The 26141-nt window shown below is 43.6% G+C and overlaps 1 protein-coding gene across 1 annotated transcript; it reads right to left on the reverse strand.

Annotated features, from left to right (window-relative positions):
* Positions 1 to 843: 843 nt before the first annotated feature.
* On the reverse strand, positions 844 to 6885 carry LOC138662108 (cis-aconitate decarboxylase-like). Its single transcript, XM_069747250.1, has 6 exons — positions 6599 to 6885; positions 5237 to 5291; positions 4838 to 5025; positions 4395 to 4499; positions 2452 to 2657; positions 844 to 2361 (listed from the first exon to the last, which is right to left on the reverse strand). The coding sequence occupies exons 1-6, from the start codon at positions 6617 to 6619 to the stop codon at positions 1440 to 1442; spliced, it is 1497 nt and encodes a 498-aa protein (XP_069603351.1). The 5' UTR covers positions 6620 to 6885; the 3' UTR covers positions 844 to 1439.
* Positions 6886 to 26141: the final 19256 nt, after the last annotated feature.

The following is a 26141-nucleotide window of genomic DNA, read 5'->3' on the forward strand; positions in this document are numbered from 1 at the left end:
GTGGAAGTGACTGAAAGAACAGAGTGATCAGAGAGGGGTCCTGTGTCCGGATGCCTAGCAGTATGGCCCAGAGTTCATTACTCACACAGGTAACGAGCCTCAGAAGGACAGAGTACATAAGATGAAGAGAGAGCGTCAGGTAGGAGTTCCAGAGCGTCAGAGACAGGGAAGATAAGCACCTGCCATACTGTCAATATAGTCTTCTAGAGGGGAATCAAGATGTGGAACCGCGGGTTGAGAATCGGACTCTTAGGGTATGTGCACACGTTGCAGATTTCCTGCTGATCCGCAGCGTATTTTGCGGTGCAGAAACGCTGCGGATCCTCAAGTGATTTACAGTACAATGTAAATCAATGAGAAAAAAAAAACGCTGTGCTAATGGTGCGGAAAGTTCCGTGCGGAAACGCTGCGGATTAAAAGAAGTAGCATGTCACTTATTTTTTGCGGATCTGCAGCATTTTTGTACCCATTCCACTATAGAAAACCGCAGGGGTAAAAAAACGCAGTAAATCCGCACAAAATCTGCACAAAATACGCATCAAATCCGCACCCGCGTTTTCTGCCAAGAGATGCAGAATCCACACCAAAAATTCCTAAGCCTAATCCGCAACGTGTGCACATGGCCTAACTATCTCTTACCCTTTCCTCTTCCCCCACTGTTTTATTTCCTGTTGTGTTGTAAAATTGGTTCCCCGCATGAGGATTTAATGCTTTCTTCTGTTGTAGAGGTGCACTGCAACATTTACATAATTCAACTAATTATGTAATTATTATTAGGATACTAAAAAGAACTGACATAAAGAATAAAAGTTGTATATTAAGAACTTTATGAAAAAACTTTATTTAATAACTTAATGTACATAAAAAAAATCATTGTTGTAAATATGCTAATGGAGAACTTTGTGATTGGGCACATACATCAGCAGAGTTCACCAACTTTTCCAGGCTGAACATAAACTGATGAATCATTTATCGAATTCTGTTAACCAGAAAATACAGTACATAAATGATTAGTAACTGTACAAATAAAGCCCAACTATCATTTTTTTTTCTTCCAGAAGCCACATCCTTGTGCTTGATCCAACATGAGAAAGATCCAAGTGGTGTTCCGCAGTCTCCATTGACTCAGGATATGTGCACCCAGCGCACATGATTCACTTGCATATCTTTCTTTGACAGATGTTGCCTTGTAATCCCAGTCTGACGGCTATCCCCACAATGATGAATACACTCAGACAATAACCTTACACAATATAAATATACATAAATATTCACACCAAACTAAGACCTATTGAACATACACTATACACTCTCATTTGTTGAGGCTTTCACCACCATTTTGCATTGGGCGGATTATAAGACTCTTTGTAAATATCTGAATTCACAGTTTTTTCTTCTCTCGGCTACAAAATATTGCAAATAATAAGAATGTTTTGCCTTTATTGGAGCAGTAGTGGAAGCTGTGAGCTATCTCTGATACTTTCTAGATTTTCTACCATCTGTATTACAGCCTGAATTTGGTCTTTCTGTAGGATATCTCCAGCATTGGACAAGAATTTCTTCAGCAGAGATTCTCGGCTCAAAGGTTTCCTCCAGTGCCCATAAAAAGTGTCACATTTTCCTATGATCACATCTCCATTTTTGAGCAGGAGGGCCACTTCTCCATACATCTTATCAAAGTTGGCTTCATTGTCCTGTGGGTGCTCCACTACCACTTTGCTCAGGAGATTATGGATTTCCTTACGAAACATTTTGTCGTCGTGGAAAGACTTAATGTTGACTTCTCCATCCAGTAGTGCCGTACAGGCATTGTACTGGAAGGAGTGACGAGCCTGATGTTCAGAGTCAGGGTAGGGTCTATTGATGTATTTGGAGACTGGAATTTTAAGAACAATAGTCTGAATGGCAGATGGGTTGAATGATCCATACTGCTCTTCAAACCTGCTCCTCACCGAGACGGCAGCATTCACTATCCAGTGCATTCCGAGATGGGCTGGGAAAGACTTGAAAGCAATGTCTTGCTTCTCAAGAAGAAACTTGTACTGCTTTCCAGGTGAAGCAAGAGCTTTAGGCTGGTAATCACCATAAAAAGCACTAAAACCAGAGCATCCAGGCACATCATCAAGTATGAGAGAGTTGGCCTCCATACCATTAGCAGCCAGAATGGCGGCTTCCAGACCTAATCTAGTAGCATTGCCGATGTGTAATGGCTTAGCTAGAGTGGCAGCATTTGCCATCGGAGCACCAGCAAGAGAGGCTGCGATCGCCAGGGCATGGGTACATTGATCTTTGTCTAGTGCAAGAAGTTTGGCTGAAGCTGCTGCACTTCCCATGGTGCCAACGACAGAAGGTGGATGAAACCTGTAGTAAGAAAACAGCAGTTCATGAATTATTTCCAATATATTAAGCAATGTAACATAATTTTCTTAACCAGTAGGGCTAACTACTCACTTTTTAGGAATATTCTTTGCTTCACTGGAGAAACTCATCAGTCTTCCTTGAATTTCAATCCCCACATTGAAAGCTGTCAGGAGATCTTCACCACTGACTCTTCTGTCATTTGAAAGCATCTGAGACAGCGCCAGGATGGCAGGAAGCACAGCGCCTGATGGGTGGGTGGCAGGGTGCCATGTATCATCAAAGTCCATAGAGTGTACCTGGGAGAATGGGCAGATTAGCTATATAAGCTTTATTTTGTGCTGTGATTCAAAGGGTTCTCCAGTATTGTGATAAGTCTGCAGTCACTTCTGAATCCTTACAGCGCTCACACTGCATGCTGTCAGGATTCTCCGGTGTTACCAGTAAAAGCAGGCGGTCATGTGACCGTATGTGTGTAATTAGCATACTTCCAGCCACATTCTAACTAGACGTACTTGACTTCGTTCAATACAAGTCAATTGTGCTAGGCCGTGCATCTAGTCGGCATGTGAGCACATTTGTGCAAATCGCATACTCGTGGTCACATGCCTGCCTGCTTTTACCGGCAACATCGGAGAATCCTGACATTGTAAAGTGTGTACGGCGTTAGGATTCAGACATCTGAAGTCACATATCCATGTCTCAGCCCCTACCTCATCTTGCCCTCAGATTACGTTGCAAAATCCTGCTGACAGATACCTTTTATTGAGATAATAAAATCAGAGTGACTGCAGACTTTTATTACAAGATCAGACAATCCCTTTCATAATTGATTAATAATTAATACTGATTATTATCTAAGAGTTCCGATTACTATGCCTCTTTTTTTTTATATATATGTGGCGCCCCAGGGTCCTGGTCATCACAGTGGCATTGCTTTCCTCACGGGGAGAGTGATGTCAAGCTTGGAGGCAAGGAAGTATAACTTTCACCAGGTAAACACAAACATGCAACATGTTCACACTCCAGGTCACAAGGGGGAGCTCTGATCCTGCTTATGGGTGGCTCCCATATATATATATATTGTGGTTTGGAGGAAAAGTGAGTCAGATAGTGCCAGACAGCAGACTGGCAGACTGGATCAGTCTGAGGCAGGAAGACGTGTGAGGGGCCGTTCAGCCTGATGTGTTGCAGCCCCTGGGTAGTGAGACTTAGAAAGACGAACAGACTTGCAGTGAATGTGCAGGAGAGGGAAGCACGGGCGAGTGACATCTGGGGAGGACAGCTGCGACTGGGCTACCTCCCTGACATAGCGCAGATACCAGTAGCTGGAAGACCGAGGTTGTGAGGGACTCTAAGACTTACAGCAGAAACCGGCAGGACAGCTAGATTATTACAAGTAACCTGTCCACCCTAACACCCAGGAGACACAGTGGCACATAGAGCCCGGGTCGTGATAGAGACCCTGTAAAAAGGCTCGAGTCACCTGTCATACGGGTTTGTGTCCTAACCTTCATGGAGGACAAAGAGAACTGTGAGGACCTTGCCAGAAGCCATAGGCAGTAAGGGACTACAATACCACCACGCTTAGAGGAAGGCTTTCATCTCCACCTGGTGAAGGGGACTCCCAACTTGCTTCCAAGCCGGCCGGACCCTGCCTGTACCTGTGATCTGGTGTCCTGGAGTGCGGTTGCCTGAAGCTACAGTAAATCAGGTAAAGAGACTGCAAACCTGTGTACTCATTCTTTACTGCATCATTCACCATTTCCATCTACACATGGGAGCCCTGGGGACCTACTTCACCTGTGGGAAGTTATACCATCTAGCTGCCATACCATTACCCCAGAGGACCCCTTTAAGCAGCGTCGTTTCCCACTGACCGAATACCACAGGTGGCGTCACATAAACTTTAATCAATATCCCTTTTTCATGGGCGCCCAGGGCCACGGACCGGGTCGCCACCGTAACACGTCCCCTTAAGTACTGGACCCGGGACCTAGTGCCCCACGGCTCTGGCGGGCGTTCCATATACTTACAGCAACACCATTAGCATAGGCCGCCAGGGTCGGTGAAAGCTTTAAACCTTTTTGACCGTAGACAGAACAAAAGGCAGAATTTCCAAAGGATGAGAAGTGCAGGTCCTACAATATGGAATAATGCACAGAATCATGTAACCATTACAATATTTCTATGATAAATATACAATTATAGATACAACCTCTGTCACACTTGTGTAATGAAGAATGACAGACCTGATACATGTTCTTCAATACTTCCAACATTTACAATATAACACTACCTTACACCTGTGTCTGGGGAGCATCTATTTCAGTATAATTTGGAAAGTATATTACAAGAATATATTGTTCTTGTAGAAAGGTCTAGGTCTATTGCGGTCACAATCTGCTGTATTTGTGTTTAGCCTTTGCTCCTTCTACGTGCTCCTTTACAATCCCATAGGTCGCGGTTGTTGCTTTACCTGGCAGTATTTCACCACAATCTTGAAGACGTGTGTGTTGCTTCCAACCAGTCCCACACCAATGTTGTCCAGTATCATGCGTTTACTTCTGTGACGGACAACATCCGACAGATGCTCCGGGCGGATCCCATCGATAAATGATGCAAAACTGCCGGTTACTGAGTCTTCCAACTGGTTTCCAACAATCACTGGAATTAAACGTATCACATTATTAGCAGTGCGCCGATCCTCTGCTGGTCAGTGGGATTCTTACTTTCTTCTTACATTGGTTTAATCTGTGTGTGATACAACGTCTCAGAAAGTCGCTGTCAGCATTACCATCATTCTGGCCGCACGATACAAGGGCACATGGAGGCAAAGATACAACTTTGGGGGTAACATGAGAACTATTTTATTTACCTTTCACAGCAGACTTGTGAATATGTCTTGATAGTTTATGAACTTTCTCAGTGTTCTAGAAGAAAGAGAAAACATTGTGACTAGAATATTTGTGGAGAGCACGCGACATTCATATATTTATGCCACATTGGTATAGAATATGCAGGATAACTCCTCCAGTGTGAGAAACTGACAACTATGATTCTCCAATTTGGTATATATATATATATATATATATATATATATACACAGATCACATACAACTAAGTGTTGTGTCGTCCATCTATTATTCTGCCATTATTCTTTTTGTAATTGTAGGAGTCTATTGAGAATTGAGTGTTATCACCCAATAGGACACGTGGTCCATGCACGGTGTGACACTGTCAGCACTGACTGAACAGTATCTGGCTGTGTAGAGTTACTCCTTATCAGAGGAATGGTAGCAATAAGTTTTATGCCAGAATTCTGGCACAAAAATTGCGCAGCAGGGACCTCACTCCTTTTGGTATCTGAGTTATGTTTATTCGGTAATGCCTTTATTGTCTGTACAAGTCTCCCCTAAATTTATGTAGCGCTGTGTAATTTGCTGGTGCTATAGAAATAAAAATTATTATTGTTATTATTTTCATGTTTTAATATAAAAATGAAAACAACTGCAATATATCTAAAATAATAATTATATTAATTATAATTAATCATTCATATATATTAAGTATATATAAATAAGTATACAATAGTATATATTATATACTTAATTATGAAATAATTAATATATACAAAATGTATGTAAAAGTATTGCGGATTATTTAGTAAAGTGACAATGATGGTATAGGAAAATCAAGAGACTAGTTAATTTGCTCTAAATTTAGAAAACTGAATTTGAGTGTAACACTTGATCCGACCAAAGAGGGCGCTCCATCTTCACACCACTTGTAAAATGCAAGTGATTGACATATAAAAAAAATTGCAATGTATTTGTATACAATTACGGTAGATGAATTTATTTTAACAAAATAAACATTGAATATTTTGGTTAAAATGTTTCAAAATAGCCTGAATTTCCCAAATGATTGCAGAAGAAAAAAACGTAGTAAAACAAAATAAATGTGGGAAAATGTGATCTCTTGCTGAAACGCAATTGTGGCATGCATAAAATGATATAACACGAAACAATGATAATTATACCATGCTGTTTTTGCAAGTTTGAAATATAATATATTTATAGCATGTACACAGGTGCATTTCAGTGTTAGAGAATGAAAATGTGAAAAATAAGTACATCTATCTAAATATGTATGCATGTCCTTATGGGAAGAAATGTGGGAGAAGAAAGAAAGAAAGTTTTAAGGAAATGAATTGAATACTCTCATATGTCTCACTTACATTGACGAGTGCAGAAAGCATTGTGAGGACTCTTGAGTCGTCTGCGCTGTGATTTTTGAGGTCCTGTTTTGCTGTCTGGTGTCTCTAGTTCTGTCCAGAGATTTTTATTTGGTCCATATATATCACCTGTATCCTTACATCATTGTCATACCAAAGGAAATAGGTGGAGTCCACGTAAGAATTTACACCCAGGAAACACAGGGAATAATTCTCTGATTCTCTGTAGGAAGTGGAGTAGCTGACACCATAACAAGTTTTCACTCTTCAGTACGTCACTATAATCATTATCTTGTAAGTCTCTGTTTTTCCAGATCCAGTTCCTGCTCAAGAGTCACAGTCTGATGTAACCATCACCATAATGGAGTCGTGTGATTAGCCTCAGGGGAGCTTTCTAATTAGAAGGCAATAACACTTTACAGTAAACTCATGAAACTTTTCTTGCAAACTTGTTTATCAGGTTATTTTGAATTTTACCTATGACTAGTATGACTAGTGATGGGCGAACATGTGGATGTTCAGGTCTGGCGGATTTATCCAAACATCTTAAAATGGTTGCTTTTGGTACCCTAACAGTACCCGAACCCACACCCCACTCAGATGTATAGGGGACCCAAACATTCGTTGTTTGCTATGCTGTCATCTGCATGACAGTGCAGCAAATATAGGTTCTGAATGGCTGTAAGATTGTTACCACCAGTCAAAAACCTATGGTTCCCCCTCTGTCAGATGACACTGTGAGTCAGCAGCTGTGACTAGCGGTAAAAAGGTTACCTTCGGTCACACGCGTTGGTTGATGAGATAGTACTACTCCCATCAGCCTAAGCCTGCTGTTGCTGAAAACAGCAAGAGCAAGCACTGCTGATGGGAGTATTCATCAGCCGACACCTGTGCTATAAAAAAATAAAAATGATGTGGGGTCTCTTATATTTTTGATAACCAGCACAGGAAAAACTTACAGCTACGGGCTGCAACCCACAGCTGTCAGTTTTATCATGGCTGGTTATCAAAAATAGAGGAGTCCTCATGTTTTTTCAATTTAAATTTATTTTTATATAGCGCTAACATATTCCGCAGCGCTTTACAGTTTTGCACACATTATCATCACTGTCCCCGATGGGGCTCACAATCTGCATTCCCTATCAGTATGTCTTTGGAATGTGGGAGGAAACCGGAGTGCCCGGAGGAAACCCACGCAAACATGGAGAGAACATACAAACTCTTTGCAGATGTTGTCCATGGTGGGGTTTGAACCCAGGACTCCAGCACTGCAAGGCTGCAGTGCTAACCACTGCGCCACCGTGCCAAAAACGCCGCGGGGTCCCCTCCATTTTTTACTACCAGTCAAGTTAAAGGAGACAGCTGGGAGCTGGTATTCTCAGGTTGGTGAGGGTCCATGGATATTGACCCCCCAGCCTAAAAATAGCAACCATCCTAGAAAAGGTGCATCTATTAGATTCTGGTGTTAATTATGGTGATTTGCTCGGCTCTTCCGACTTGCCCTGGTGCAATGCCAAGTGGGGTAATATTTGTGGGGTTGATGTCAGCTGTTTTTTGGCTGCTGACATTAAGCCCACAAGTTAATAATGGAGAGGGGTATATAAGATGTCTCTCCTTTTCTAACCCCATAGTTAGATTGTTAAAAGGACACAGCCAGAATAAAATCCTTTATTTGAAAAAGACACTGGCTCTTTTATTTGAATTAAAAATAAAAATAAGCACAGTTATACTCATCTATTCCATTGAAGGCACGATGGCGCAGTGGTTAGCACTGCAGCCTTTCAGTGCTGGAGTCCTGGGTGTTTGCGTGGGTTTCCTCCGGGCACTCCGGTTTCCTCCCACATTCCAAAGACATACTGATAGGGAATTTAGATTGTGAGCCCCATCGGGGACAGTGATGATAATGTGTGCAAAAATGTAAAGCGCTGCGGAATATGTTAGTGCTATATAAAAATAAAGATTATTATTATTATTATTATTGAAGCCCTTGTCCCCTGTAAAAAAAAGTAGATAATAAACAACCATAATACTCTCCTGTCCAAAGTGAAGATTAGCAATACTGTCCCATGCCGTAATCCATATCTGCGATATGTGGTTTACAACCTGAACTGTGGCATGATGCGACCGTCCAGGCTAAAAACTGTTGTGAATTCTGTGGCTGAGTTCACTTCTGTGGTCACAAGTGGTATTGCAGTCTCTGGGCTTCCTCCCTCAGGTGTTTTGGTGAGCTCGTTGGCTGCCTTGCTATTTAGCTCCACCTGAGTCTGTCTTCCTTGCTCCTTGTCAATGTTCCAGTGTTGGATCTGAGCTACTGCATCTTTCCTTGGGCCTGCTGCTCTGCTAGATAAGTGCTTCTAGTTTGTTTTCTGTTTTTTCTGTCCAGCTTGTTATTATCTTTTGCTGGAAGCTCTGAGAAGCAAAGGGGTACACCGCCGTGCTGTTAGTTCGGCACGGTGGGTCTTTTTGCCCCTTTGCGTGGTTTTCGTTTTAGGGTTTTTTGTAGACTGCATAGTTCTCTTTGCTATCCTCGCTCTGTCTAGAATATCGGGCCTCACTTTGCTGAATCTATTTCATTCCTACGTTTGTCTTTTCATCTTGCTAACAGTCATTATATGTGGGGGCTGCCTATTCCTTTGGGGTATTTCTCTGAGGTAAGTCAGGCTTGTATTTCTATCTTCAGGCTAGTCAGCTCCTCAGGCAGTGCCGAGTTGCATAGGTAGTTGATAGGCGCAATCCACTGCTGCTTCCAGTTGTGTGAGGATAGATCAGGTACTGCAGTCTACAGAGATTCCACGTCTCAGAGCTCGTCCTATTGTTTTGGGTTATTGCCAGATCTCTGTATGTGCGCTGATTACTGCACGCTGTGTTGCCTGATTGCCAGCCATAACAGTACAAGGAGCCATTCAATGATTTCCAATAGAGGGAAAAAAGAAATCCTGACATCATTTTTTTTTCTTAGCTCTGTCTTCAGTCTTTTTTTTCCCCTAGACATTAGAGTGCTTCAGGACACAGCTGTGGACATGGATATTCAGGCTCTGTGCTCCTCAATGGATAATCTCGTTGTAAATGTACAAAAGATTCAAGATACTATTGATCAGAAATCGATGCTAGAACCAAGAATTCCGATTCCTGATTTGTTTTTTGGTGACAGAACTAAGTTCCTGAGCTTCAGAAATAATTGTAAACTATTTTTGGCCTTGAAACCTCATTCTTCTGGTAATCCTATTCAACAGGTTTTGATTATTATTTCTTTTTTGCGCGGCGACCCACAGGACTGGGCGTTTTCTCTTGCACCAGGAGATTCTGCATTGAGTAATGTTGATGCATTTTTCCAGGCGCTGGGATTGCTTTACGATGAGCCTAATTCAGTGGATCAAGCTGAGAAAAATCTGCTGGCTTTATGCCAGGGTCAGGATGATGTAGAAGTATATTGTCAGAAATTTAGAAAATGGTCAGTACTCACTCTGTGGAATGAATCTGCACTAGCGGCTTTGTTCAAAAAGGGTCTCTCTGAAGCTCTTAAGGATGTAATGGTGGGATTTCCTATGCCTGCTGGTTTGAATGAGTCTATGTCCTTGGCCATTCAGATCGGTCGTCGCTTGCGCGAGCGTAAATCTGTGCACCATCTGGCGGTATTGTCTGAGAGTAAGCCTGAGCCTATGCAGTGCGACAGGACTATGACTAAAGTAGAACGGCACGAACACAGACGTCTGAACAGACTGTGTTTCTATTGTGGTGATTCTACTCATGCTATTTCTAATTGTCCTAAACGCACTAGGCGGTTCGATAGCTCTGCCGTTATTGGTACTGTACAGTCCAAATTCCTTTTGTCCATTACCTTAATGTGCTCTTTGTCATCATATTCTGTCATGGCGTTTGTGGATTCAGGCGCTGCCCTGAATCTGATGGATTTGGATTATGCTAAACGTTGTGGATTTTTCTTGGAGCCTTTGCGGTGTCCTATTCCGTTGAGAGGAATTGATGCTACACCTCTGGCCAAGAATAAGCCTCAGTACTGGGCCCAGCTGACCATGTGCATGGCTCCTGCACATCAGGAAGTTATTCGCTTTTTGGTACTGCATAATTTGCATGATGTGGTCGTGTTGGGGTTGCCATGGCTACAAACCCATAATCCAGTATTGGATTGGAACTCTATGTCGGTAACCAGCTGGGGTTGTCAGGGAGTACATGGTGATGTTCCATTTTTGTCTATTTCGTCATCCATTCCTTCTGACATCCCAGAGTTCTTGTCGGACTTTCAGGATGTATTTGAAGAGTCCAAGTCTGATGCCCTTCCTCCGCATAGGAATTGTGATTGTGCTATCGATTTGATTCCTGGTAGTAAATTCCCTAAGGGTCGTTTATTTAATTTGTCCGTACCTGAACACACCGCTATGCGCAGTTATGTGAAGGAGTCCCTGGAGAAGGGACATATTCGCCCATCGTCGTCACCATTGGGAGCAGGGTTCTTTTTTGTAGCCAAGAAGGATGGTTCGCTAAGACCGTGTATTGATTACCGCCTTCTTAATAAGATCACTGTTAAGTTTCAGTATCCCTTGCCATTGATTTCTGACTTGTTTGCTCGGATTAAGGGGGCTAGTTGGTTTACTAAGATTGATCTTCGTGGTGCGTATAATCTGGTGAGAATCAGGCAGGGAGATGAATGGAAAACGGCATTTAATACGCCCGAGGGTCATTTTGAGTATCTGGTGATGCCGTTCGGACTTGCCAATGCTCCATCTGTTTTTCAGTCTTTTATGCATGACATTTTCCGTGAGTATCTGGATAAATTCCTGATTGTTTACTTGGATGACATTTTGATCTTCTCAGATGATTGGGAGTCTCATGTGAAGCAAGTCAGAATGGTTTTCCAGGTACTGCGTGCTAATTCCTTGTTCGTGAAGGGATCAAAGTGTCTCTTCGGTGTGCAGAAAGTTTCATTTTTGGGGTTCATCTTTTCCCCTTCTACTATCGAGATGGATCCGGTTAAGGTTCAGGCCATCCAGGATTGGACTCAGCCGACATCTCTAAAAAGTTTGCAGAAATTCCTGGGCTTTGCTAATTTTTATCGTCGCTTCATCTGTAATTTTTCTAGCATTGCCAGACCATTGACCGATTTGACCAAGAAGGGTGCTGATTTGGTTAATTGGTCTTCTGCTGCCGTGGAAGCTTTTCAGGAGTTGAAGCGTCGTTTTTGCTGTGCCCCTGTGTTGTGTCAACCTGATGTTTCTCTTCCGTTCCAGGTCGAGGTTGATGCTTCTGAGATTGGTGCAGGGGCGGTTTTGTCACAGAGAGGTTCTGGTTGCTCAGTGTTCAAACCATGTGCTTTCTTTTCCAGGAAATTTTCTGCTGCTGAGCGTAATTATGATGTGGGCAACCGAGAGTTGCTGGCCATGAAGTGGGCATTCGAGGAGTGGCGTCATTGGCTTGAGGGTGCTAAGCATCGCGTGGTGGTTTTGACTGATCATAAGAACCTTACTTATCTTGAGTCTGCCAAGCGCTTGAATCCTAGACAGGCCCGTTGGTCGTTATTTTTTGCTCGTTTTGATTTTGTGATTTCATACCTTCCGGGCTCTAAAAATGTGAAGGCGGATGCTCTGTCTAGGAGTTTTGTGCCCGACTCTCCGGGGTTATCTGAGCCGGCGAGTATCCTCAAGGAAGGAGTCATTGTGTCTGCCATCTCCCCTGATTTGCGGAGAGTGTTGCAGAAATTTCAGGCTAATAAACCTGATCGTTGTCCGGCCGAGAAACTGTTCGTCCCTGATAGGTGGACTAGTAAAGTTATCTCTGAACTTCATTGTTCGGTGCTGGCCGGTCATCCAGGAATCTTTGGTACCAGGGAGTTGGTTGCTAGATCCTTCTGGTGGCCATCTCTGTCACGGGATGTGCGTGCTTTTGTGCAGTCCTGTGGAATTTGTGCTAGGGCTAAGCCCTGCTGTTCACGTGCCAGTGGGTTGCTTTTGCCCTTGCCGGTCCCGAAGAGGCCTTGGACACATATTTCGATGGATTTCATTTCTGACCTTCCCGTTTCTCAAAAGATGTCTGTCATTTGGGTGGTCTGTGATCGCTTTTCTAAAATGGTCCATCTGGTGCCCTTGGTTAAATTGCCTTCCTCCTCTGATTTGGTGCCTTTGTTCTTCCAGCATGTGGTTCGTTTACATGGCATTCCTGAGAATATTGTTTCTGACAGAGGTTCCCAGTTTGTCTCGAGGTTCTGGCGAGCCTTTTGTGGTAGGATGGGCATTGACCTATCTTTTTCCTCGGCCTTCCATCCTCAGACTAATGGCCAGACCGAACGAACCAATCAGACCTTGGAAACATATCTGAGATGTTTTGTTTCCGCTGACCAGGATGATTGGGTGTCATTTTTGCCGTTGGCTGAGTTCGCCCTTAATAATCGGGCCAGCTCGGCTACCTTGGTCTCTCCATTTTTCTGCAATTCTGGGTTCCATCCTCGTTTCTCTTCAGGACAGGTTGAGTCTTCGGACTGTCCTGGTGTGGATTATGTGGTGGACAGGTTGCAGCAGATCTGGACTCAGGTAGTGGACAATTTGACCTTGTCCCAGGAGAAGGCTCAGCTTTTCGCTAATCGCAGACGCCGTGTGGGACCCCGACTTCGTGTTGGGGATCTGGTTTGGTTATCTTCTCGTCATATACCTATGAAGGTTTCCTCTCCTAAATTTAAACCTCGTTTTATTGGTCCGTATAGGATTTCTGAGATTCTCAATCCGGTGTCTTTTCGTCTGACCCTCCCAGACTCCTTTTCCATACATAATGTATTCCATAGGTCGTTGTTGAGGAGATACGTGGCACCTATGGTTCCATCTGTGGAGCCTCCTGCCCCTGTTTTGGTGGAGGGGGAATTGGAGTATATTGTGGAGAAGATTTTGGATTCTCGTGTCTCTAGACGGAAACTCCAGTATCTGGTCAAATGGAAGGGTTATGCTCAGGAAGATAATTCCTGGGTTTTTGCCTCTGATGTCCATGCCCCAGATCTTGTTCGTGCCTTTCATGTGGCTCATCCTGGTCGGCCTGGGGGTTCTGGTGAGGGTTCGGTGACCCCTCCTCAAGGGGGGGGTACTGTTGTGAATTCTGTGGCTGAGTTCACTTCTGTGGTCACAAGTGGTATTGCAGTCTCTGGGCTTCCTCCCTCAGGTGTTTTGGTGAGCTCGTTGGCTGCCTTGCTATTTAGCTCCACCTGAGTCTGTCTTCCTTGCTCCTTGTCAATGTTCCAGTGTTGGATCTGAGCTACTGCATCTTTCCTTGGGCCTGCTGCTCTGCTAGATAAGTGCTTCTAGTTTGTTTTCTGTTTTTTCTGTCCAGCTTGTTATTATCTTTTGCTGGAAGCTCTGAGAAGCAAAGGGGTGCACCGCCGTGCTGTTAGTTCGGCACGGTGGGTCTTTTTGCCCCTTTGCGTGGTTTTCGTTTTAGGGTTTTTTGTAGACTGCATAGTTCTCTTTGCTATCCTCGCTCTGTCTAGAATATCGGGCCTCACTTTGCTGAATCTATTTCATTCCTATGTTTGTCTTTTCATCTTGCTAACAGTCATTATATGTGGGGGCTGCCTATTCCTTTGGGGTATTTCTCTGAGGTAAGTCAGGCTTGTATTTCTATCTTCAGGCTAGTCAGCTCCTCAGGCAGTGCCGAGTTGCATAGGTAGTTGATAGGCGCAATCCACTGCTGCTTCCAGTTGTGTGAGGATAGATCAGGTACTGCAGTCTACAGAGATTCCACGTCTCAGAGCTCGTCCTATTGTTTTGGGTTATTGCCAGATCTCTGTATGTGCGCTGATTACTGCACGCTGTGTTGCCTGATTGCCAGCCATAACAAAAAACAATGGGAGAATGAGGTGCTGCAAGTGCAGCTTCTGTGACTAACGGTGATGTCATCGAAGTTGCCACAGGACTCTGAGGCTGAGGTCTGATCTTCACTTCACTGTGAGCAAGGATGATGAACTGCGGTGACCACAATGAGATCATTATGAGCATAGTGAGAATTTGACTGCTGAATCATGATATAGTGAGTTGGTGATATTCAAATGAGAAACATTTTAATTTTAACAATGATAGTATTTTTTTTGTCATTTTGCTTTAGAAATCACTTGTCTTTCCACTTGTTCGCTCTGCTAATGACTAGCATGCGGCTGTTTACAGGAGGGAATAAAACGTTGACAAACTAAAGTTCTTACCACATTATAAAACAAAGTGACCAATATTTTATTCCTTCAGACTCCATTTTGATTCCTAGCTATCATTCCACATTTTGTTCCTACTGTACTTTTCTATCAATCCCATAATACATCAGTACAGTTTCACATTGGAAGAAAGATTGGCCTGCTAAGAGGATATTGTTATTATTGTTATAACCTACCTTATTTAGAAGAATGTAAAGTAAGCAGTCAAGGAGGCTGAATTGTCATTAAAACTATGTGACAGGAGCTGTAGAATCATCACCATTACCTGTGATAGGAGTTTCTGTGCCTCCTTTGTGGAAACAAATATTAGGTTCAGCCAATACAGGATCATCATACAGTACAGACCAAAAGTTTGGACACACCTTCTCATTTAAAGATTTTTCTGTATTTTCATCACTATGAAAGTTGTACATTCACACTGAAGGCATCAAAACTATGAATTAACACATGTGGAATTAAATACTTAACAAAAAAGTATGAAACAACTGAAATTATGTCTTATATTCTAGGTTCTTCAAAGTAGCCACCTTTTGCTTTGATGACTGCTTTGCACACTCTTGGCATTCTCTTGATGAGCTTCAAGAGGAAGTCACCGGGAATGGTCTTCCAACAATCTTGAAGGAGTTTCCAGAGATGCTTAACACTTGTTGGCCCTTTTGCCTTCACTCTGCGGTGCAGCTCACCCCAAACCATCTCGATTGGGTTCAGGTCTAGTGACTGTGGAGGCCAGGTCATCTGGCATAGCACCCCATCACTCTCCTTCTTGGTCAAATAGCCCTTACACAGCCTGGAGGTGTGTTTGGGGTCATTGTCCTGTTGAAAAATAAATGATGGTCCAACTAAATGCAAACTGGATGGAATAGCATGCCGCTGCAAGATGCTGTGGTAGCCATGCTGGTTCAGTATGCCTTCAATTTTGAATAAATCCCCAACAGTGTCACCAGCAAAGCACCATCACACCTCCTCCTCCATGCTTCACAGTAAGAACCAGGCATGTAGAGTCCATCTGTTCTGTTATGGCTGGCAATCAGGCAACACAGCGTGCAGTAATCAGCGCACATACAGAGATCTGGCAAAAACCAAAAACAATAGGATGAGCTCTGAGACGTGGAATCTCTGTAGACTGCAGTACCTGAACTATCCTCACACAACTATAAGCAGCAGTGGATTGCGCCTATCACTACCTATGCAACTCGGCACTGCCTGAGGAGCTGACTAGCCTGAAGATAGAAATACAAGCCTGACTTACCTCAGAGAAATACCCCAAAGGAACAGGCAGCCCCCCACATATAATGACTGTTAGCAAGATGAAAAGACAAACGTAGGAATGAAATAGATTCAGCAAAGTGAGGCCCGATATTCTAGACAGAGCGAGGATAGCAAAGAGAACTATGCAGTCTACCAAAAACCCTAAAACGAAAACCACGCAAAGGGGCAAAAAGACCCACCGTGCCGAACTAACAGCACGGCGGTGCACCCCTTTGCTTCTCAGAGCTTCCAGCAAAAGTTAATAGCAAGCTGGACAGAAAAAACAGAAAACAAACTAGAAGCACTTATCTAGCAGAGCTGCAGGCCCAAGGAAAGATGCAGTAGCTCAGATCCAACACTGGAACATTGACAAGGAGCAAGGAAGACAGACTCAGGTGGAGCTAAATAGCAAGGCAGCCAACGAGCTCACCAAAACACCTGAGGGAGGAAGCCCAGAGACTGCAATACCACTTGTGACCACAGAAGTGAACTCAGCCACAGAATTCACAACAGTACCCCCCCCTTGAGGAGGGGTCACCGAACCCTCACCAGAACCCCCAGGCCGACCAGGATGAGCCACATGAAAGGCACGAACAAGATCTGGGGCATGGACATCAGAGGCAAAAACCCAGGAATTATCTTCCTGAGCGTAACCCTTCCATATGACCAGATACTGGAGTTTCCGTCTAGAGACACGAGAATCCAAAATCTTCTCCACAATATACTCCAATTCCCCCTCCACCAAAACAGGGGCAGGAGGCTCCACAGATGGAACCATAGGTGCCACGTATCTCCTCAACAACGACCTATGGAATACATTATGTATGGAAAAGGAGTCTGGGAGGGTCAGACGAAAAGACACCGGATTGAGAATCTCAGAAATCCTATACGGACCAATAAAACGAGGTTTAAATTTAGGAGAGGAAACCTTCATAGGAATATGACGAGAAGATAACCAAACCAGATCCCCAACACGAAGTCGGGGTCCCACACGGCGTCTGCGATTAGCGAAAAGCTGAGCCTTCTCCTGGGACAAGGTCAAATTGTCCACTACCTGAGTCCAGATCTGCTGCAACCTGTCCACCACAGAATCCACACCAGGACAGTCCGAAGACTCAACCTGTCCTGAAGAGAAACGAGGATGGAACCCAGAATTGCAGAAAAATGGAGAGACCAAGGTAGCCGAGCTGGCCCGATTATTAAGGGCGAACTCAGCCAACGGCAAAAATGACACCCAATCATCCTGGTCAGCGGAAACAAAACATCTCAGATATGTTTCCAAGGTCTGATTGGTTCGTTCGGTCTGGCCATTAGTCTGAGGATGGAAGGCCGAGGAGAAAGATAGGTCAATGCCCATCCTACCACAAAAGGCTCGCCAGAACCTCGAGACAAACTGGGAACCTCTGTCAGAAACAATATTCTCAGGAATGCCATGTAAACGAACCACATGCTGGAAGAACAAAGGCACCAAATCAGAGGAGGAAGGCAATTTAACCAAGGGCACCAGATGGACCATTTTAGAAAAGCGATCACAGACCACCCAAATGACCGACATTTTTTGAGAAACGGGAAGGTCAGAAATGAAATCCATCGAAATATGTGTCCAAGGCCTCTTCGGGACCGGCAAGGGCAAAAGCAACCCACTGGCACGTGAACAGCAGGGCTTAGCCCTAGCACAAATTCCACAGGACTGCACAAAAGCACGCACATCCCGTGACAGAGATGGCCACCAGAAGGATCTAGCAACCAACTCCCTGGTACCAAAGATTCCTGGATGACCGGCCAGCACCGAACAATGAAGTTCAGAGATAACTTTACTAGTCCACCTATCAGGGACGAACAGTTTCTCGGCCGGACAACGATCAGGTTTATTAGCCTGAAATTTCTGCAACACTCTCCGCAAATCAGGGGAGATGGCAGACACAATGACTCCTTCCTTGAGGATACTCGCCGGCTCAGATAACCCCGGAGAGTCGGGCACAAAACTCCTAGACAGAGCATCCGCCTTCACATTTTTAGAGCCCGGAAGGTATGAAATCACAAAATCAAAACGAGCAAAAAATAACGACCAACGGGCCTGTCTAGGATTCAAGCGCTTGGCAGACTCAAGATAAGTAAGGTTCTTATGATCAGTCAATACCACCACGCGATGCTTAGCACCCTCAAGCCAATGACGCCACTCCTCGAATGCCCACTTCATGGCCAGCAACTCTCGGTTGCCCACATCATAATTACGCTCAGCAGCAGAAAATTTCCTGGAAAAGAAAGCACATGGTTTGAACACTGAGCAACCAGAACCTCTCTGTGACAAAACCGCCCCTGCACCAATCTCAGAAGCATCAACCTCGACCTGGAACGGAAGAGAAACATCAGGTTGACACAACACAGGGGCACAGCAAAAACGACGCTTCAACTCCTGAAAAGCTTCCACGGCAGCAGAAGACCAATTAACCAAATCAGCACCCTTCTTGGTCAAATCGGTCAATGGTCTGGCAATGCTAGAAAAATTACAGATGAAGCGACGATAAAAATTAGCAAAGCCCAGGAATTTCTGCAGACTTTTTAGAGATGTCGGCTGAGTCCAATCCTGGATGGCCTGAACCTTAACCGGATCCATCTCGATAGTAGAAGGGGAAAAGATGAACCCCAAAAATGAAACTTTCTGCACACCGAAGAGACACTTTGATCCCTTCACGAACAAGGAATTAGCACGCAGTACCTGGAAAACCATTCTGACTTGCTTCACATGAGACTCCCAATCATCAGAGAAGATCAAAATGTCATCCAAGTAAACAATCAAGAATTTATCCAGATACTCACGGAAAATGTCATGCATAAAAGACTGAAAAACAGATGGAGCATTGGCAAGTCCGAACGGCATCACCAGATACTCAAAATGACCCTCGGGCGTATTAAATGCCGTTTTCCATTCATCTCCCTGCCTGATTCTCACCAGATTATACGCACCACGAAGATCAATCTTAGTAAACCAACTAGCCCCCTTAATCCGAGCAAACAAGTCAGAAATCAATGGCAAGGGATACTGAAACTTAACAGTGATCTTATTAAGAAGGCGGTAATCAATACACGGTCTTAGCGAACCATCCTTCTTGGCTACAAAAAAGAACCCTGCTCCCAATGGTGACGACGATGGGCGAATATGTCCCTTCTCCAGGGACTCCTTCACATAACTGCGCATAGCGGTGTGTTCAGGTACGGACAAATTAAATAAACGACCCTTAGGGAATTTACTACCAGGAATCAAATCGATAGCACAATCACAATTCCTATGCGGAGGTAGGGCATCAGACTTGGACTCTTCAAATACATCCTGAAAGTCCGACAAGAACTCTGGGATGTCAGAAGGAATGGATGACGAAATAGACAAAAATGGAACATCACCATGTACTCCCTGACAACCCCAGCTGGTTACCGACATAGAGTTCCAATCCAATACTGGATTATGGGTTTGTAGCCATGGCAACCCCAACACGACCACATCATGCAAATTATGCAGTACCAGAAAGCGAATAACTTCCTGATGTGCAGGAGCCATGCACATGGTCAGCTGGGCCCAGTACTGAGGCTTATTCTTGGCCAAAGGTGTAGCATCAATTCCTCTCAACGGAATAGGACACCGCAAAGGCTCCAAGAAAAATCCACAACGTTTAGCATAATCCAAATCCATCAGATTCAGGGCAGCGCCTGAATCCACAAACGCCATGACAGAATACGATGACAAAAAGCACATTAAGGTAATGGACAAAAGGAATTTGGACTGTACAGTACCAATAACGGCAGAGCTATCGAACCGCCTAGTGCGTTTAGGGCAATTAGAAATAGCATGAGTAGAATCACCACAATAGAAACACAGTCTGTTCAGACGTCTGTGTTCTTGCCGTTCTACTTTAGTCATAGTCCTGTCGCACTGCATAGGCTCAGGTTTACTCTCAGACAATACCGCCAGATGGTGCACAGATTTACGCTCGCGCAAGCGACGACCGATCTGAATGGCCAAGGACATAGACTCATTCAAACCAGCAGGCATAGGAAATCCCACCATTACATCCTTAAGAGCTTCAGAGAGACCCTTTCTGAACAAAGCCGCTAGTGCAGATTCATTCCACAGAGTAAGTACTGACCACTTCCTAAATTTCTGACAATATACTTCTACATCATCCTGACCCTGGCATAAAGCCAGCAGATTTTTCTCAGCCTGATCCACTGAATTAGGCTCATCGTAAAGCAATCCCAGCGCCTGGAAAAATGCATCAACATTACTCAATGCAGAATCTCCTGGTGCAAGAGAAAACGCCCAGTCCTGTGGGTCGCCGCGCAAAAAAGAAATAATAATCAAAACCTGTTGAATAGGATTACCAGAAGAATGAGGTTTCAAGGCCAAAAATAGCTTACAATTATTTCTGAAGCTCAGGAACTTAGTTCTGTCACCAAAAAACAAATCAGGAATCGGAATTCTTGGTTCTAGCATCGATTTCTGATCAATAGTATCTTGAATCTTTTGTACATTTACAACGAGATTATCCATTGAGGAGCACAGAGCCTGAATATCCATGTCCACAGCTGTGTCCTGAAGCACTCTAATGTCTAGGGGAAAAAAAAGACTGAAGACAGAGCTAAGAAAAAAAAATGATGTCAGGATTTCTTTTTTCCCTCTATTGGGAATCATTGGTGTGGCTCCTTGTACTGTTATGGCTGGCAATCAGGCAACACAGCGTGCAGTAATCAGCGCACATACAGAGATCTGGCAAAAACCAAAAACAATAGGACGAGCTCTGAGACGTGGAATCTCTGTAGACTGCAGTACCTGAACTATCCTCACACAACTATAAGCAGCAGTGGATTGCGCCTATCACTACCTATGCAACTCGGCACTGCCTGAGGAGCTGACTAGCCTGAAGATAGAAATACAAGCCTGACTTACCTCAGAGAAATACCCCAAAGGAACAGGCAGCCCCCCACATATAATGACTGTTAGCAAGATGAAAAGACAAACGTAGGAATGAAATAGATTCAGCAAAGTGAGGCCCGATATTCTAGACAGAGCGAGGATAGCAAAGAGAACTATGCAGTCTACCAAAAACCCTAAAACGAAAACCACGCAAAGGGGCAAAAAGACCCACCGTGCCGAACTAACAGCACGGCGGTGCACCCCTTTGCTTCTCAGAGCTTCCAGCAAAAGTTAATAGCAAGCTGGACAGAAAAAACAGAAAACAAACTAGAAGCACTTATCTAGCAGAGCTGCAGGCCCAAGGAAAGATGCAGTAGCTCAGATCCAACACTGGAACATTGACAAGGAGCAAGGAAGACAGACTCAGGTGGAGCTAAATAGCAAGGCAGCCAACGAGCTCACCAAAACACCTGAGGGAGGAAGCCCAGAGACTGCAATACCACTTGTGACCACAGAAGTGAACTCAGCCACAGAATTCACAACACTGTTCACCTTTTCTGCTTTGCACAATGACACGGTGGTTGGACCCAAAGATCTCAAATTTGGACTCATCAGACCAAAGCACAGATTTCCACTGGTCTAATGTTCATTCCTTGTGTTCTTTAGCCCAAACAAGTCTCTTCTGCTTGTTGCCTGTCTGTAGCAGTGGTTTCCTAGCAGCTATTTTACCATGAAGGCCTGCTGCACAAAGTCTCCTCTTAACAGTTGTTGTAGAGATGTGTCTCCTGCTAGAACTCTGTGTGGCATGCATTGACCTGGTCTCTGATCTGAGCTTCTGTCAACCTGCGATTTCTGAGGCTGGTGACTCGGATAAACTTAGCCTCAGAAGCAGAGGTGACTCTTGGTCTTCCTTTCCTGGGGCGGTCCTCATGTGAGCCAGTTTCTTTGTAGCGCTTGATCGTTTTTGCCACTGCACTAGCGGACACTTTCAAAGTTTGCCCAATTTTTCGGACTTACTGACCTTCATTTCTTAAAGTAATGATGGCCACTCGTCTTTCTTTACTTAGCTGCTTTTTTCTTGCCATCATACAAATTCTAACAGTCTATTCAGTAAGACTATCAGCTGTGTATCCACCAGACTTCTGCACAACACAACTGAAAGTCCCAACCCCATTTATAAGGCAAGAAATCCCACTTATTAAACCTGACAGGGCACACCTGTGAATTGAAAACCATTCCCAGTGACTACCTCTTGAAGCTCATCAAGAGAATGCCAAGAGTATGTAAAGCAGTCATCAAAGCAAAAGGTGGCTACTTTGAAGAACCTAGAATATAAGACATAATTTCAGTTGTTTCACACTTTTTTGTTAAGTATATAATTCCACATGTGTTAATTCATAGTTTTGATGCCTTCAGTTTGAATGAACAATTTTCATAGTCATGAAAATACAGAAAAATCTTTAAATGAGAAGGTGTGTCCAAACTTTTGTTCTGAACTGTACATGCAGTTGTGCTTACTGAGATGGTAACCTCCGTGAGAAAATCTAAAAGTAGGGGGAGTGGTCACCATGTGATCATATCACCTACACGGAAATGAAATATTTATGAATTTCCTTATAGAAAAACAAATAAACAACTACATAAAGTAATACTAGGTGATTTTTATGAATTACAGGACTTCTAACAGAATGAAAGAAGCTAAAAATATATGTGATACCTTATGGGTATATGCACACATTCAGTATTTGCTACAGAAAAATCTGCTGCAAATACTGACGTGATGGCAGGAAAAATGCAGCATAAATTACATGGGTTTTTGACATATTTTATCATGCATTTTTATGTGTTGTGGTTCAAAACACTGCAAAAATGCTGAAAGAATTGACATGCTGCAGGTTTGAAGATGCTTCAAATTTACAAGGAAAAAATAAGCAACGATTGTATGAGACTTTAGGCCGGCGTCACACTAGGTGTATGAAAATACGGTACGTTTTTTACGGCCGTAATACGCAGAAATGTTCCCAAAATAGTGATCCGTATGTCATCCGTGGGCTGGGTGTGGCATCGTATTTTGCACATGGCATCCTCCTAAGGCTACGTTCACATTAGCGTTGCGCCGCCGTGCGTTGGCGACGCAACGCGCGATGCACGCTAAAATGCGCGCAAACGCGCGCAAAAACGCGCGCGTTTTGCGACGCGTGCGTCGTTTTCCGACGAAAATCGGACGCACAGAAAATGCTACATGTAGCGTTTTCTTGCGTCCGACGCTAGCGTCGGAAACGACGCACGTGGCGAAAAACGCCACCAAAACGACGCACGCGTCCCCTATGTTAAACATAGGGGCGCGTCGCCGCTGCGTCGCCGCTGCGTCGCCGGCGCAACAGCGACGCACATTGGCGGAACGCCAATGTGAACGTAGCTTTATGTAATCCGTATTGCATCCGCACTGCGAGATTTTCTCGTTGGCTTGCAAAACCGACATACAATGGATCCATGGGCTCAAATATTCGTTAAAACATATATACAGTATATATATATATGTCAGTGAGACACATATATGTATATATATATATATATATATATTTCATACAGCGCTAGATAGCAGAAAAGCCGGTAATTCATTGCCGGGTTTTGCTATCTCCTTCCCAAACCTGACATGATATAAGTCATGGTTTACATACAGTAAACCATTTCATATCCCTTCTTTTTTTTTTACATAGTCCTCATTAGTAATGTTACAAGTGTATGTGTGTAAAATTTGATGGATCTAGCTGTTAAAATAAAGGGTTAAATCACGGAAAAAATTGGCGTGGGCTCCCGCGCAATTTTCTCTCCCAGAGTGGGAAAGCCAGTGACTGAGGGCAGATATTAATAGCCTAGAAAGGGACCATGGTTATCGGTCCCCCCTGGCTAAAAAAATCTGCCCCCAGCCACCCCAGAAAAGGCACATCTGGAAGATGCGCCTATTCTGGCACTTAGCCTCTCTCTTTCCACTCCCGTGTAGCGGTGGGATATGGGGTAATGAAGGGTTAATGTCACCTTGCTATTGCCATTCCCCAAGTTTTTACAGGCAGGGGCAGCTGCATTAGCAGGCTCCTGCTTGTAAAATTATTTAACCCCTTCAGATGGATTTACAGCGTGGGACAAGACTGAACGACGGAAGGTATGGGATATTGTTGTTTTTTTTATCTTAACTTTGTTTCAGGTGACAAGGATCTTCAATTGGATTGAGAGTATAACAAACTATTACAACACCCTGTGTCTTTATTTCATTAAAATACCTTTTTCCTAATGTGTGTGTGTTTTATTAACCATTTTCACACAATTGGATTAATAATGGATAGGTGTCTTATTGACGCCTCTCCATTATTAATTAGGCTTAATGTCACCTTACAATAGCAATGTGACATTAACCCTTCATTACCCCATATCCCACTGCTACACGGGAGTGGGAAGAGAGAGGCTAAGTGCCGGAATAGGCGCATCTTACAGATGTGCCTTTTCTGGAGTGGCTGGGGGCAGATGTTTTTAGTCGGGGGGGGGGGGCAATAACCATGGTCCCTCTCTAGGCTATTAATATCTGCCCTCAGTCACTGGCTTTCCCACTCTGGGAGAGAAAATTGCGCGGGAGCCCACGCCAATTTTTTCCGTGATTTAACCCTTTATTTTAACAGCTAGATCCCCCCAAATTTTACACACATACACTTGTAACATTACTAATGAGGACTATGTAAAAAAAGAAGGGATATGAAATGGTTTACTGTATGTAAACCATGTCTTATATCATGTCGGGTTTGAGAAGGATATAGCAAAAGACGGCAATTGAATTACCGGCTTTTCTGCTATCTTGCGCTGTATGAAATATAAATATATATATATATGTATATATATATATATATGTCTCACTGACATATATAAATATATATATATCCCTATACTATTTGTAGGCATTTATTCTATCTATTCTAATAAAACCTGTCAGTGTGATTTTACTGTACACCGCACTGAATTGCCAGCTTTTCTATAGAACACCGCTGCGTGTTTCTCGCAAGTCACACTGTTGGTCCGTGTGTAATCCGTATTTTTCTCTCCCCCATTGACTTTCATTGGCGGATTTTTTGTGCAATACGCTGACAAACGCAGCATGCTGCGTTTTTCTACGGCCGTACAAGACCGTATTATACGGATGCGTAAAAATACGGCAGATAGGAGCTGCCCCATAGAAAATCATTGGTCTGTGTGCAATGCGTATTTTCTGCGCCTCTCATACGTCCGTAAAACTCGCTAGTGTGACGCCGGCCTTAGGATTTCATTCACTTTGTTAGCACTAGGAAATCCTTTTGTTTTTATGTGAAATCCATGCAGGAAAAAAAAACACAACAAAAACAAAACAAATGTTTACTGTATGCACATACCCTTTAGGCTTTTGCAGTTGTCTGTGCAAATGGGTCTGAGATCAGATCGCAATGCATGGACTGGCCGAAGCTCTCCTGACCCAAGCATAGAAATACCTGAAGCTGTGACGATCAGATTGCGAGATCTGCGGTCAGTCCGTGCATTAGCGCTCCGTGCTCAGACCAGTTTGCACAGACGTCTGCATGAGCCCTTAGTGTCTCAGTGCGGAGCTCACCTGGAAGGATTATACTCAATATCACTGTTCAGTAAAAGTGGGAAAATCACATGAAAATAACCAACAATCAACTAAAATTTGTAGAGAAGGTCATTATGATTGGTCCTTATTGATTTCTTTACTATCACACATATGATGTATCGCCTGCAGATCAGCAGCTTCCGGTACGTTCTGTAGCTGCTTATTTCTGGAGATGACCACATATAAATTTATATAAAATGCCGTCCTGTCAAATCTTTTAATCCACACAAACTCCTATTGAGTTTCCCATAATAAACACAACATAAAATATCATGGTTTGGGCAAAATGTTATGGCGAATATCACATCTAGTGAATATTGTCAGAAAATGGTGTCAGATAGTTTGCAATCTATAAAATGCCCAAAATAGAAAATACCCAATAACATTCAGCAATATATTCTCATCTTATAGGTCTGAGCCAGACTCCTATTCTTAGTCATTTTATATGTGATTATCAATATTCTGACCATAAAACTGAGTGATTCTACAAGGAAATGCTGGTTTATTATCTGCTCCTAGAAGTTTCTGGGTGTAGGTGGGAAAT

Source organism: Ranitomeya imitator, chromosome 2, assembly GCF_032444005.1.
Source record: "Ranitomeya imitator isolate aRanImi1 chromosome 2, aRanImi1.pri, whole genome shotgun sequence".
Classification (NCBI taxonomy): domain Eukaryota; kingdom Metazoa; phylum Chordata; class Amphibia; order Anura; family Dendrobatidae; genus Ranitomeya; species Ranitomeya imitator.